At 38.8% G+C, this 13372-nt stretch overlaps 1 protein-coding gene across 1 annotated transcript in view; it reads right to left on the bottom strand.

Annotated features, from left to right (window-relative positions):
• Positions 1–13372, bottom strand: part of LOC138176134 (protein kinase C theta type) — a 132747-nt gene that overhangs the window by 31891 nt on the left and 87484 nt on the right. The window contains exon 14 of the mRNA XM_069106902.1: positions 1137–1275. Within this exon, the coding sequence (XP_068963003.1) occupies positions 1137–1275 (139 nt within the window). The remainder of the gene's footprint in view (positions 1–1136; positions 1276–13372) is intronic.

Here is a 13372-nt window from a genome sequence, read left to right on the forward strand (position 1 = left end):
CCTTCCTTCCTTCCTTCCTTCCTTCCTTCCTTCCTTCCTTCCTTCCTCCCTCCCATCCATCCATCCATCCATCCATCCAGCAGTGCTTTCAGCGACCTTAATGTGTCCTTCTATCTTTTAAGCAACTTTATTCTTCAGGTGATGCTTGCATTGCTGAAAGTCAGGAAGTGTCAGTCTCTAAGAGATTTATAGTTGTGGGTCACCCAAAAGGCAATGGAGATACACATGGTGTCCATGAATAAGTAACAACATATTACCAATGAAGATAATATGGAATAAATGGCATAAAGAATATCATGAGAGAGCTGTATGACTGAAAAAGGAGATGGACCAGTCATGGGGCAAGATTGAAAGATAACTGATAGCCAGGCCACATATTTCACTGACAACCATTCAATGTGAGACACAGAGTAAGACTTTCAATATATTGGGTGCATCTCCTATGGGAAGACAAGTTGAATAGGCTGAGAAAGCATGGATATATCACATTCTGTTCCACTGGAAGGAGGAAATCACAAATCCATTGAAGTACTGCATTATAATTATCACTGTATGTGCTCCCATCCCCCCTCCCATTACAAGACTGTTAATAAATATTTGTTGACCGATTCATTTCATGTTTGAAGGGATTCTCTTAACAAAACTTTTCATCTCTTCCAGTACCTCACACAGTGCTTTGCACACAGCGAACACCTAAGAAATATTTGTAGTATTTAAATTACTGAAATATTTTTAAAGGGCACACTGTAAAAATACATCAGGTTTCTGATCACTTGAAGTGTATGCCTGGAGCTAGACTTAGCCGCTTTCCCTTTGGTTTCTTGTCAGTTTCCCTTTCTGATTCACTTCACTTACTAATGGCTGCCATATTCTGGGAATGAGTATTGAAGGATAAAGCTGGATTCCTAACAACTCTCTGAGAAATAGTTTTATTAAGATATGGAATAAGCTTCAATGAAATGGTTTCTAGGGAGCACTGATATCAAAGTTTTATGAGAAGATACAGTTCATATGCCCCAAGCCCAAACAACCCAAATCCTCCCACCTTCAATATTAAGAGGATAGAACTGGCTGTGTTGGAGCCAATGGACAGGTGTTCTGGGAAGGAGATGCTCAGCCTCTGTTGAGCTGTTTACCTCTGGAGCAATGTAGTCAGGGGTTCCACAGAAGGTGCTTGTCCTCATGTCTCCAAACATGTTCTCCTTACACATGCCAAAATCTGCTATTTTGATGTGTCCATCCTTGTCTAACAGAATGTTGTCCAGTTTCAGGTCCCTGGAAAATAAAAGGGAAAGCAACCTGTGTAGCTGAACAGGGTAGTTCAGCTAGTCCCAGAATAGGATTAACAACTGAAAAATGGGACCAGGCTGACTGATACAACAAACATTAGTTAAGGGCCTACTATGTGCAGGGGCTGAGGATAAAAAGACAAACAGCTGACATTACGGGTTATATATATAGGTAAACCAGTACAAAATACATGCAAAATAAAAACAAAGTAATTTCAGGAGAGAGGGACCAGCTATGGGGAGGGATAGGTGGAGATCAGGAAAGACCTCATGGAGGAAATAACTCTTGAGTTGAGCCTTGAAAGAGGCTAGGAACTCTATGAGGCACTGTTAAAGAGAGAGCACATGGCAAGTAGGGGATATAGCCTGTGCAAAGGTAGAAGGGGGAGACAGGATACAGTACATGGTGAACAACAAGTAGACAAGTTTGGTTAAAATATGTGTAAGAAGTAATAATGGGAAATCAGCCTGAAAAGATAGGTTGGGGCCATACTGTGAAGTGCCAAAGAGAGGAGTTTGTTTTTTTCTCCTAGGGTAAATGGTGAGCCAATTAATCATTCTGAGCAGGGGAATGACACAGGCAGATTCGTACTTCAGGACTCTAAATATGGCTGTTGTTTGCATGACAGATTGAAGAGGGGAGGGAGTGGAGGCAAGGAATCCAGGGAGGAGACTATTGCAATAATTCAGGTGAGAGGTGAGGAGAACTCAGACTTGAGGTAATGTTCTGAAGAAGATGGCACTGTTTCCTCATTAGAAATTTTTCCTATGCTTCACCATCCTTGTGCCATGAGCTTTTTGAAGTTTTCAAACCAATGTTCTATGAAGCTTTCCTGATTCCTCCAACTGAAAGCATCTTGATTAATAGTATACTGTATTTTTCTTATAGACTTAGTTCTGTTTTATATATTTTAAAATTTTATTCTTCACTTGAGAAATAAAACAAGCATTTCTATAGCACAGAATGGAAAAAAGATGATTGAACATGAAATTTCAAATCTATTATGTATAACTTGCTGTTTCTTTTAAATATATAGTAAAGTTATCATGTTCTATTTTACATTATAATTATCTATATCTCATCTCCTTGAAATGCCTATAATGGGCTCTTTTAAGGCAGGAATTCTAACTTGGTTATCTTTTTATAAGTGTGTAAAGCCTCTAAGTGCTTCATATATACATGATGAATAAATGAATCAATGCATTCCATCCCTTGAAGTCCAGTGCCACTTTCTTCTAGACTGAGGTGGGGAACCTGCAGCCTCAAGGTCACATGTGGCCTTCTAGGTCCTTGGGTGTGGCCTTTTGACTGAGTCCAAGCTGTACAGAACAAATCCTTTTATCAAGGGGATTCATTCTGTGAAGTTTGGATTCAGTCAAGGGGCCACATTTGAGGACCTAGAGGGCCACATATGGCCTTGAGGCTGCAGGTTCCCCGCTCCTAATCTAGACTTTATCTAGGGAACTCTATGCTTTGGAATTTTCCCTTACTTACCTTCCTCATCAAAATGTACTTGTACTATGTTCTATCCCTTTTGGGTTTTGTGCATTTCTAGGAATAAGCTAATCTATGTCAATGTGTTAGTGGATATTAACTAATGGATTAATCTTTTACCTTTCCAGGTAACACATTTACATACAAGAAAACATAAACTTAAAGTAGTGATTTTACTTGGGCAGCTAGGTTGTACAGTAGATAGAGCACTGGGCTTAGAGCTAGGAAGACTTATCTTCATGAGTTCAAATCTGACCTCAGACACTTACTAGCTGTGTGACCCTGGGCAAGTCACTTAACTCTGCTTGCCTCAGTTCCAAATCTGTAAAATGGACTGGAGAAGAAAATGCCAAACTTCTCAAGTATTTCTGCCTAAAAACTCCAAATGGGGTCACAGATAATTGGACATGACTGAAAAATGACTTAATAACAAAAATGATTTTATTACAAGTTATAAATACTGAGTAGCAGTAGTTCCCTACATATAGTCATAAATGATCCTCTCTCTTAGAATTCCTCCTGCCATTTTGTTTGGATTTCTCCTAATTACTAATTAGAATATATATTCTACAGTATATTCCGTTTATTGTTACATAATATATGATAGTAATATACACACATATGTATACACCTATGTATTTATATATGCATACACACATATACACATATGCACATACACATATACATATACACACATACACATATATGATTAGGAGAGGTTCAAACAAATTGGCAGGAGATACTTTAAGACAGAGGATCACTTCTGATTTAGGGACCCAGAGAAGGTTTCACGGAGGTGGTGGCCACTTAGTATAGTGGAAAGAGAGATGGATTTAAATTCAAAAGCGAGTTCAAACTCTGGCTTTGTTACTCTGTCGGTATAATCTTGGCTGAGCCACTTACCTTCTCTAGACCTTATTTTTTTCATTTGTTAAATGAGAGGGTAGGACTAAATCATCTTTAAATTCCTTGACAGCTCTAAACCCTTGGATGTCATCATTTCAGGCATCATGGAAAGCCTCTTGAGGGTGATTAGTTTGGGGAAATGGGGCGCTTCCACATGATTTTAATCACATCTCATCACAAGTCGCTTCTTACCCTGACCTTTCTGAAATGGTTGAGTGCTGTTACTTTCTCTGTAGCACAGTATGGTGGATAGGGCTCTAGACTGAGAGTCAGTCAACAAGCATTTATTATGCATTTACTTTGTGTCAGGCAGACTGGAATTCCAACACTTAGCTGAATGGCCCTGAACAAATTACTTAACTTCTCTGTGCCTCAGTTTCCTTATCTGTTGGACTCAATGGTTTCTAAGGCTCCTGCCAGCTCTAAACCTATAATCTTAGGTACTATGATGTAAGACTAACAAAATGTGGTTAAGGACCTTAAACTGGGGACCTTTTCTAGTCAGGGGCAGAAAGGTCTGAGAAAGGAGCAGAAGTAGAATGAAGAGGATGTGGTTTTAACTATGTCATTTCATATGCCAGGTACAAACCACTTACATATGTTCCGATCCACTCTCTTCATATTTAAAAGAAAAACACCCCCCCCCCCAAATAAAAAGAAAGCAAAAAAATGATTGTTTACTTAATACAAATGTAATGGGTCTAGGCTTTCTTTTCAGTAGTGCTCTGAAAAAAAGTCACGTTCATATAGTCATCAGTTCATATTTTTTGAGAACCTCTCTAAGCAAGGTATTGTGGCAAGAAGGAATGCTGGGACCCTAATACAATGGAGTTATGATTTGGGTCCTGTGGGTTTCCCCTCCAGGAGTCCAGATTGCAGTCGTCTGGTAGAATAGATAGAGCACTGAACTTGGAATCAGAGGAAGATCTGGGTTTGACTCTTACTGCAGACACTTACCAGCTGTGTGACCCTGCCCAAGTAACTCAGCCTCTCTAGCCTTCAGTTTTTGCCCGTGTACAATAAGGTTGTTAGGCTAGATGATCTTCTGACTTTAAATCTAGGATCTAATGATCTATAAATTCTCTGTAGATGTGCAGAGGGGAGCTTGCCACATCACTCATTCTCCCCTCCTGTAACAGGATTAGCTCACTTCCATTTCTGACTTGTATGACATACGGTCATGCCACTTCTTGCATCCAAGTCAGCATAGCATGGTGTTGTGTGGAGGTTGCCATACTTGGAATCAGAAAGACCTGATTTCAAATCCTGCCTCTGGTACCTACCTATTGTCAGTCAACCAACACATATTTATTAAGCATCTCTTATGTGTCGGGTATGGTGCCAGGCACCAGGAATACAAATGCAATGAATTAAACAATCCTCACTTAGAAGTCCAAGCTAGGTGTCGTGGTAGATAGAGTGCTGGGAATGGAGTCAGGGAGAATCATCTTCTTGAGTTCAGATCCGGCCTCGGATACTTCCTAGCTGTGTGACCCTGGGCAAGTCACTTAACCCTTTTTGCCTCAGTTCTGCACTCTGTAAAATGAGCTGGAGAAGGAAATGGCAAGCTATTCCAGTATCTTTGCCAAATGGGGTCATCGAGTCAGACATGACAAACTACTGAACAACAACACTTACAAGGAGCCTCACTTCCCTCATCTATAAAATGAGTGCTTCCCTTACATGGGTGTTAGGATTAGGTGAAACCATGTCTATAAAGTGCTTTGCAGACCTTGAGGCCATTCTCATGTATCTGATAATCTTTGGAAGACAATGAATATTCTCATTTATATTCATCTTCTCTATTAACCTAGAAACTGGGGCAGAGAGCAGTGAGATCATTTGTTGATGGTCACAGAACAGCTCAGTGAGAATCAGAAATAAAAGCTGATTTCTGGACCTCTAATCCAGAAATCTCAGCTCTTTTGTTAGTCAACAGGAAAGATAAATGAGAATAGTCTTGATATTCCCAGGAGACTGGTACTCTGCAAACTCAAGATTCCATTCTTTTAGGCCCGCCCCTTTTTATAAGGGAAAGATCATGCATGTGGAGAAGGGCATGTGTTTATATGTTTGTATTTCTCTACAGGTTGTTCATGCATGTTTCTGTTTAGTGGAAGATGCATACATGTCTCTATTAACCATGGTGTATGCACCAAACCAGTGTTGATTTAGGAATACTTGGCACCTAGAATATCTGTCAGCTGCTGAACTCCTTTAAGGATTTATAGTTTTTGTTATGATAGGACATGGTTAGAAGAGAGATTATGGATGGTGTGATGCAGATCACCAAGATGAGAAACAGGCCCAACTGAAATGTCGTTGAAATTAGAAACCTTTATGTGAAAGGGAATGCCCTCACAAGCTTTTTATATCAGCACGTATATAATCTACTTGTATCATGACTTATGACCAGGATGAACATTTTAACAGGTCACTTGGGAAATTAATAAAAATAATAGTTGGCATTTATGCAGCATTTTAAGGCTTATGGGGTACTTTACACAGAGTGGCCCCAGAAATCTTAGTACAGTTTTAAGCTTTAATAGCGATGAGCTAAGTACTAAGACTTCTGGGGCACTCAATAAGTATTATTATCTACATTTTTACAAATGAGGAAACTGAGACTCAGAGAAATTAAGTGGTTTGCCCTTAGTCACACAACTAGCAAACATCTGAGGTAGTAGGAGCCCATGTCTTCAGGCCCTAGGTCTATTGCTTGATTCACCAATTAGGTTATGTTAAATCATTTGCCAATTTAAACTGAAATCTTTTGTTTAGTTGTTCAGTTGTGTCTGATTCTTTGTGATCCCATCCCACACCAGGCCCTTCTAGCCTCTACTATCTCTTGCAGTCTGTCCAGGTTTATGTTCATTGTTTCCATGACACTCTCTATCCATCTCATCCTCTGCTGTCCCCTTTTACTTTTGCCTTCAATCTTTCCCGACATCATTGCCTTTTCTTGTCTTCTCATTATGTTGCCAAAGTATTTAAGCTTCACCTTAAGTATTTCAGTTTTCATTAAATTGAATTAATTTCTTTAAGTATTGCCTGATTTGACCTCCTTGCTGTCTAAGGGACTTTTTTTTTGTAAAGCAAATGGGGTTAAGTAACTTGCTCAAGGTTACACGGCCAGTTATTTTTTGTGTGGGTGCCATATATCTGAGGCCGGAACCAATCCTGGGTCTCCCAACGCTCTTCCTCACTGCGCCACCTGGCCGCCCCTGTCTGAGGGACTTTAAAAAAGTTTTCTCCAGCACCACAATTTGAAAGTGTCAATTCTGTGGCATCTAACTTTGCTTATAAGTCTAACTCTCAAAGACATATACTGTACTAGAAAAAACACAGCTTTGACTATATGGACCTTTGCTGTTAAGATGATGTTTCTGCTTTTTAGTATGCTGTCCATATTTGCTATAGCTTTCCTTTCAAGGAGCACGTGTCTTTTAATTTCACAGCTGTAGTTTCTGCCTGCAATGACCTTTGAGTCCAAGAATATAAAATCTGACACTTATTTCCATTTCTTTTCTCTCTATTTACCAGGAAATGATGGGATCAGTTGCCAAGATTTTAGGGTTTTTTTTTTTTTGATGTTAAGCTTCATGCCAGCTTTTGCACTCTCCTCAATCATCTTTCATTAATTTTTATTGCTTGTTAGCAAATGGGAATATATTTACATTTCCAACAGCAAATGATAATTTCAGCCCTGTTCGTCCTCTAGCATCTTCTCTATCTAGCAGAGGGGTGATCTGGGTGCTGGAAGGAAGCCAGCAAAGAGCAAACTCCACCAGCTCCTACCAAGTGAAACTATGGCCTGACTATGCTTGTTGTCTGAGGTCAGGTCAGGTCAGAAAGGCTCATTACCAGATGGGATTGAGGGTGATGAATTATTTTTGGCCACAGAAATTCTCAGAGGCTGTCTCCTGGGGATCACAGTACCCATACTGACTAATCACAGATCTCTGAAACATTGAAGATAGAGGAAGAAATCTAGGAAATATTTTTTCAAATTGACTCTTATAAAGCTATAAGATCTTAATTAAGGAATAGTTTTCTTTCAAAAAAGGAGTCCTGAGGAGAATAGTAATTCATAAAAATTTGCTAATGGATCTTCCCTGCTATGGATAACAGCCTGTATATGGTCTTCATCTGGGTTTCTTTCATATGAATGTTTCTAATACACCTGAAAGTGCTTAAAGACACTTTTGATCTATTTACTTATGATCCTGATGTTTCAGATGTCTAGAGAAGAATTGTACCTAGGTACTCAGGACTCTGTGGCAGGAGAGTATTCCTGAGCCTTCGTCCCCAACCCCCGCTATTATTAATCATCACATAAGCCACAAACACTGAGCTGACCCCTTGTCACTCCCTTTCTGCCAAGACTGCCAGGAGATACAATATCATGACAACAGGTTTACTGGTTCTAAAAATAGATGTGCTCTGTGCCTTAATCTAAGAAGATCTATCAGTCACTTTGTGAAAAATCAGTCTAGTTTTTAAATACTAGGTGTGTCTGGGGAAAAAAATGAAGGTTAGACATGAGAGAATGACAATGAATCAAAAGTATTAATATAATATATAATTAATTAATAATTAATATATATAAAATGCTCATGCATAACCTGCTTTGTTTTCTGTCCAATTTATCCTCTATGAGGCTAACAAATTTCTATTCCAAAGATATAGATGTGTCCATGCTATGTCTACTCCTAAATCATCAATGGCTCCCTACAATTTGCCGGGTAAAATAAAAAAAAATCCTGAGCTTGGCATTTAAGACCCTTCACCATTTGACTCCATTTAGCTTTCTAGTCATTTCTTATTACACCCTTTGTCATACTTTCTGTTTAAGCTGAGCTGTCCTGGTTGGTTTTTCCCCTACATAACATTCTATCTCTTGCCTCCACCACCCTACTCCTGGAATATACTCCTTCCTAATCTTCCCCTCCTAGAATCCCTGTCTCCATTTAAGATGGTGTTGTCAAGCACAGAGCCCACAGACCACACTTCTGAGTGTGTTTAGACCCAGATTAAAATGTAATTGGGAAACATCTGATGAGAGAAATAAAAATCTAGTAGAAGACAGATACTGTTAATATGTTTTTCTAGGTCACTATGCAGCCCAGGGATCCTTACGTCAGGTTTAGTGGCCCCTAGTTCTATTTGGACTTGACACCACTGATTTAAATGCAGCTCAGGCACCACCGTGGACACAAAGTCTTTCCTAATGTCTTCTCTCTCTTCCTAAAATTACTTTGAAACAAGTTGGTTGTGCTTGTTTTTCCTAAGAGGGCCAATGACATCATAATGTGATGGGTGATGTCTTGATTTGCCCACGAATTGGATTTAAATGAGGCAGAGTTGTGCAAAATCATTGGCCTCACTCTCTCTTCCGGAGTCACTAAATTCCAGCGGCAGGTAAGTCAAGATAATACAGTAAGAATAGCTAGTATTTATATAGCCCTTTTCCAAAGCCCTACTAATAGTATCTCACTTGACCATCACAGTCCTGGGAGGGAGGTGATTTTATATTACTTTGCTAATTTTGAACATATCATTCCCCCTCCCTCCAGGAGAATGTAAGCTCCTTGAGGGCAAGGGTTATTTTATATATTCTCAGCATGAAACACAGTACCTTTGCATTTAATATATAATTAATAAGTTCTTGTTGCACTGAACCGAATCTCTTCCATCTGGATTATCTTCCCTCTACCAAAAACTAACTTATGCCAGAAAGTTTTCTTTCATTTAATCAGTCCCATTCTGATTACTTCTTGACTTTTTTCCCCCTTACTTATGGAGTACTTAGACACTCAATTAAAATCATGTTCTTTTCCACTTCCTTATCTATGTTGCTTTCATTTCATGGCAAAAGACACTTATTAAGGACTTCCTATGGGCAGAATGCCATGCTAAGTGCTGAGGGACACAAAGTCACAAAGACCAGGTCCAGTCTTCATGGATGTTTCAACCTAATGGAGGAGATAGGCCTGACACAAATAACTACAATGCAAATGGAATATGAGAAATGCAGATGATACTGTGTTACTTAATGTGGTTGGGCTTTGCTGATGATCATGTCTTTTTCGTGGATACATGTTCTACTTCCCCACAAATATTATACGTTTCTAGGAGACTGGCAGACTAGAGGGATATAGATTACATTGCATGTTTATTTTGTCTCTAACACCTAGAGTTAAAAGCTCTGCATATAGCAGATTGTTAATGAATGTATTTAACTGAGTGAAAAGAATTATGTAACACCAATGTTTCAAGCATGGGAGACTTGAGTGAATGGAGGTACCACTGGGGGGGAAAAAGGTCAGTTAAGGGGTATGAGGTTTTAGGGAAAATAAACTTAGTTGTAGACATACATACAGATATTTCTATCTCTCTATGTATATACATATATAAACATTTGTGCATTTGTCTATATATGTATAATAGAAGCATATTCTTGCTGGGGTGGGGAACTTATGGCCTCAAGGCCACATGGGGCCCTTTAGGTCCTCAAGTCAGTCAAAGGGCCAAACTTATCCTAGAGGGCCACATGTGGCCTTGAGGCTGCAGAGTCCCTACCCAACTGCCATTTGCCTAATGATTTGTCTCAAAGGTATAAGATAGCCCAGTATATGCAGTATTGAACAAAATGCCTGAGTAAACATTTACTTAATCCATAAAGAATGTTTGAAGTTTGAAATCTGGTTTGGGTGTCACATATTAAAGCAATAGATTAACTTATTGGTTCCTTGGTTTTTGGCTTTTTGATAACCTTGTAAAACTTGGCCATTAGGTTGCTTGGTCAAACTTCCACTGGATTGCAGCTTTAGAGATAAGAGGTATGTGTGTAGAGGGTGAACCCTTTATATCTGGGAATATAAAGACAGAAATGCCATAGAGACTCCACCAAAGACTATGGAATGTGCCAGATTCCCTTGGCACCTTCTTTTTTCTTCCATGTATTTGCCCCTTCAACCAGTGGTACTGTGGAAGGAATACTGGATCTAGAATGAGAGGATCTAAGTTCATATCTACCATTTACCGCTACTTTGGATCTTAGTTCCTTTTCTGTAAAAATTAGGGCACTGGACTGAATGAGCTCTAAGGGCCTCCAGCTCTAAACTTAGGATCCTATGGTTTCAAAGCAAAATAATAATAATACTAATAATTATGACAATTCTATAGCTAACAATTATACAGGACTACGTGCCAGGTACTGTGCTAAATGCTTTACAATTATTATTTTGATTCTCACAAGAACTCTGGGAGGTGAGTGTTATTATTATCCCCACTTTCCGGTTGAAGAAACTAAGGCAAACAGCCATTAAATGACTTGTTCAGCATCATAGAACTAGTAAGTGTCTGATGTTGGATTTGAATTCAGGTCTCTCTGACTCCAGGCCCAGTGTTCTATCCACCATACCATCTAGCTGCCCATTTGGGAATGGAGGCAACAGATAACAATGAATATCCTCACAATTAAAATGTTGGAAAATTCAAAGGCCCAGAACTGGTGAAACTGATGACATCACCAATACATCTTGGAGATGGGAACACAGTCTCTTTTTCTTTACATCTCCAGGAAAGTAAGATGCCCCTTTTGTGCTGCTGTGTTTCCCAGACTGATATGGGAATGCTGGAACTTTTGTGGCACGGGTGGTTGGTTTGTTTATAGTTCGTTTATAGTTGGTAGACTTACAGTTGGAAGGGACCTCAGAGTTCATCTTGTCAAACGCCTCCATTTTATAGATGAAGAATCTGAAGGTAGGATGTGATTTGCCCAAGGTTACATAGGTAGTAAGTGGTAGAGCTGAGACTTGTACCTGGGTCCTCTGACTTTATTTATAGCCTACATAAGAACACATTCTCTCCCCTAGAAGTACCTGGAAGAAAATTTTAGCACCTGGGTCCTTTGTTTTAAATTCTTTATCTGAGTGCTAGCCAGCTGTTCCTATATCCGTTCATAAACTTTACTAGGACAGATATTTTATGCATCAGCTGCCCTTTAATTTCTCTAGCATTATGGCAGACTTATCAGATTTAACTACTCATTTAAGGAGCACTAAATGGTAAGGAAGGAGAAGAGAGGTTTATCATGTCTCTAGTCTTACTCAATAAGTCAATTGAACCCATAACATTTGGCACATTGGGCAGGATTATTTCATGGTAACCTATCACTCAGATTAAAAAACAAACCTGACATCAATAGTTGGAATTCCCCTCTTGGGTCTTGACTGCCTTTAAATAGGTAACCACCTAAAGCTTGCTACTTTCTGTTATACACAAAAGCACTCAGGGTATGGATATTTATGAACTTCTGGGAGATCATTCAGTAATTTGAAGGTATCAAAAGTAACTAGTGTAGAAATCCCATAATCGCTCCTAGAGTAAGAAGAGATGTAGTAGCCAGTGAACACTCTATCTAGAAAGCTGGAATTTGACTTTAAGATTCATATTCCTCTATAGTTATAGAGTAGGTTTAGCTCTGGGAGACCCAATTTAGAGAAAATCCATTATCCCTGTGATTAAACCATAAATCGGGGGAACTTTTGGAATGTGAATTATCACAATTCCCATGATCAACTCAATTGGGTTTAATTACTACTAATGAATCCAGAGATCTTTTGGGCTATACCTTATCAGAGGATTAAAAAACCTGAGTGTTTCCCAATAGATCCTGAGGTCCTAACAAGAATAGTAGTAAGCTATTGTCAACCAGTCAACCAAGAGGGCAAAGGAATTCTGTAAGCTAAATCTAGTATAGGGAAACACTAAGGTAGGAACTGCAAGAAGGTGCCTAGTGCTAGAAATCCCATAGCAACAGGTAGAACCAAAAAAAAAAAAAAGATAAAATAGTTCAGCGTAAGAAATACCAGAGACAGCATAGGATACCTCTATTTCCTGTAAGCATGTAGCTTAATATTCATCCAAATTGCCTCTGACAACATTATTGAATTGTAGAAATATCTCCATCTTTCCTAAGTACTTAGGAACAACTCTTACTAAACCTGAAGAAAAACGTTCCAAGTGCCTAACACAGGAACTGCAGAGGAAAAAAAAAACAGACTCCTAACTCTGAGTCTGTTATAAATGAGGTGTAGTTAGCTTTTAGAACCATTTCAATGATAGAATACCACAAACTTCATTTTAATATTAGGGCTTGAAAAGGTAATTGGGAATGTAAAAGAAAAATTAAGTAATAATAGCCCTCCCTTAACTATCCCCAACTTATCTTTAGGAAAGAGCAGAGAAAAGTTATAAGACTTGGCATGGAACCAAGACAGTAGACTTGTGAGTGTTTAAAAGTATTCTTTTCCCTCTTTGTATGAGTGCCAAAATAGATGTGTTTGGTTGTATGTGTATTGGTTAGAAGTTTTTTTCTGGAAAACACACATATCAGTGAGAGGGGGAAATAGCCCCTAAATAAAATCAGAATCAAGGATAAGAAAAAAATAGCAGTTCTTTTTCAGTAAGAAACTTCTAACCTATCTGATTTGGGCATATTTATCTGTATTATTTTGTCTACTTTTGCTCCTCTTAGTCTGGCTAAGCAACAGAGGGAAATGGGAGAAAATGAGAAAAAAGACTGCATCTTTTGCTTTCAAAATTTATTACACTGAATGAACAACTAAATTAATAAAATAAAATAAAAACTTCATTATACCCAGGGAATCAAAGC

The sequence above is a fragment of the Petaurus breviceps genome, unplaced genomic scaffold (genome assembly GCF_028583685.1).
Source record: "Petaurus breviceps papuanus isolate PSGF00001 unplaced genomic scaffold, PetGlider_PUasm1.0 81, whole genome shotgun sequence".
NCBI lineage: Eukaryota > Metazoa > Chordata > Mammalia > Diprotodontia > Petauridae > Petaurus > Petaurus breviceps.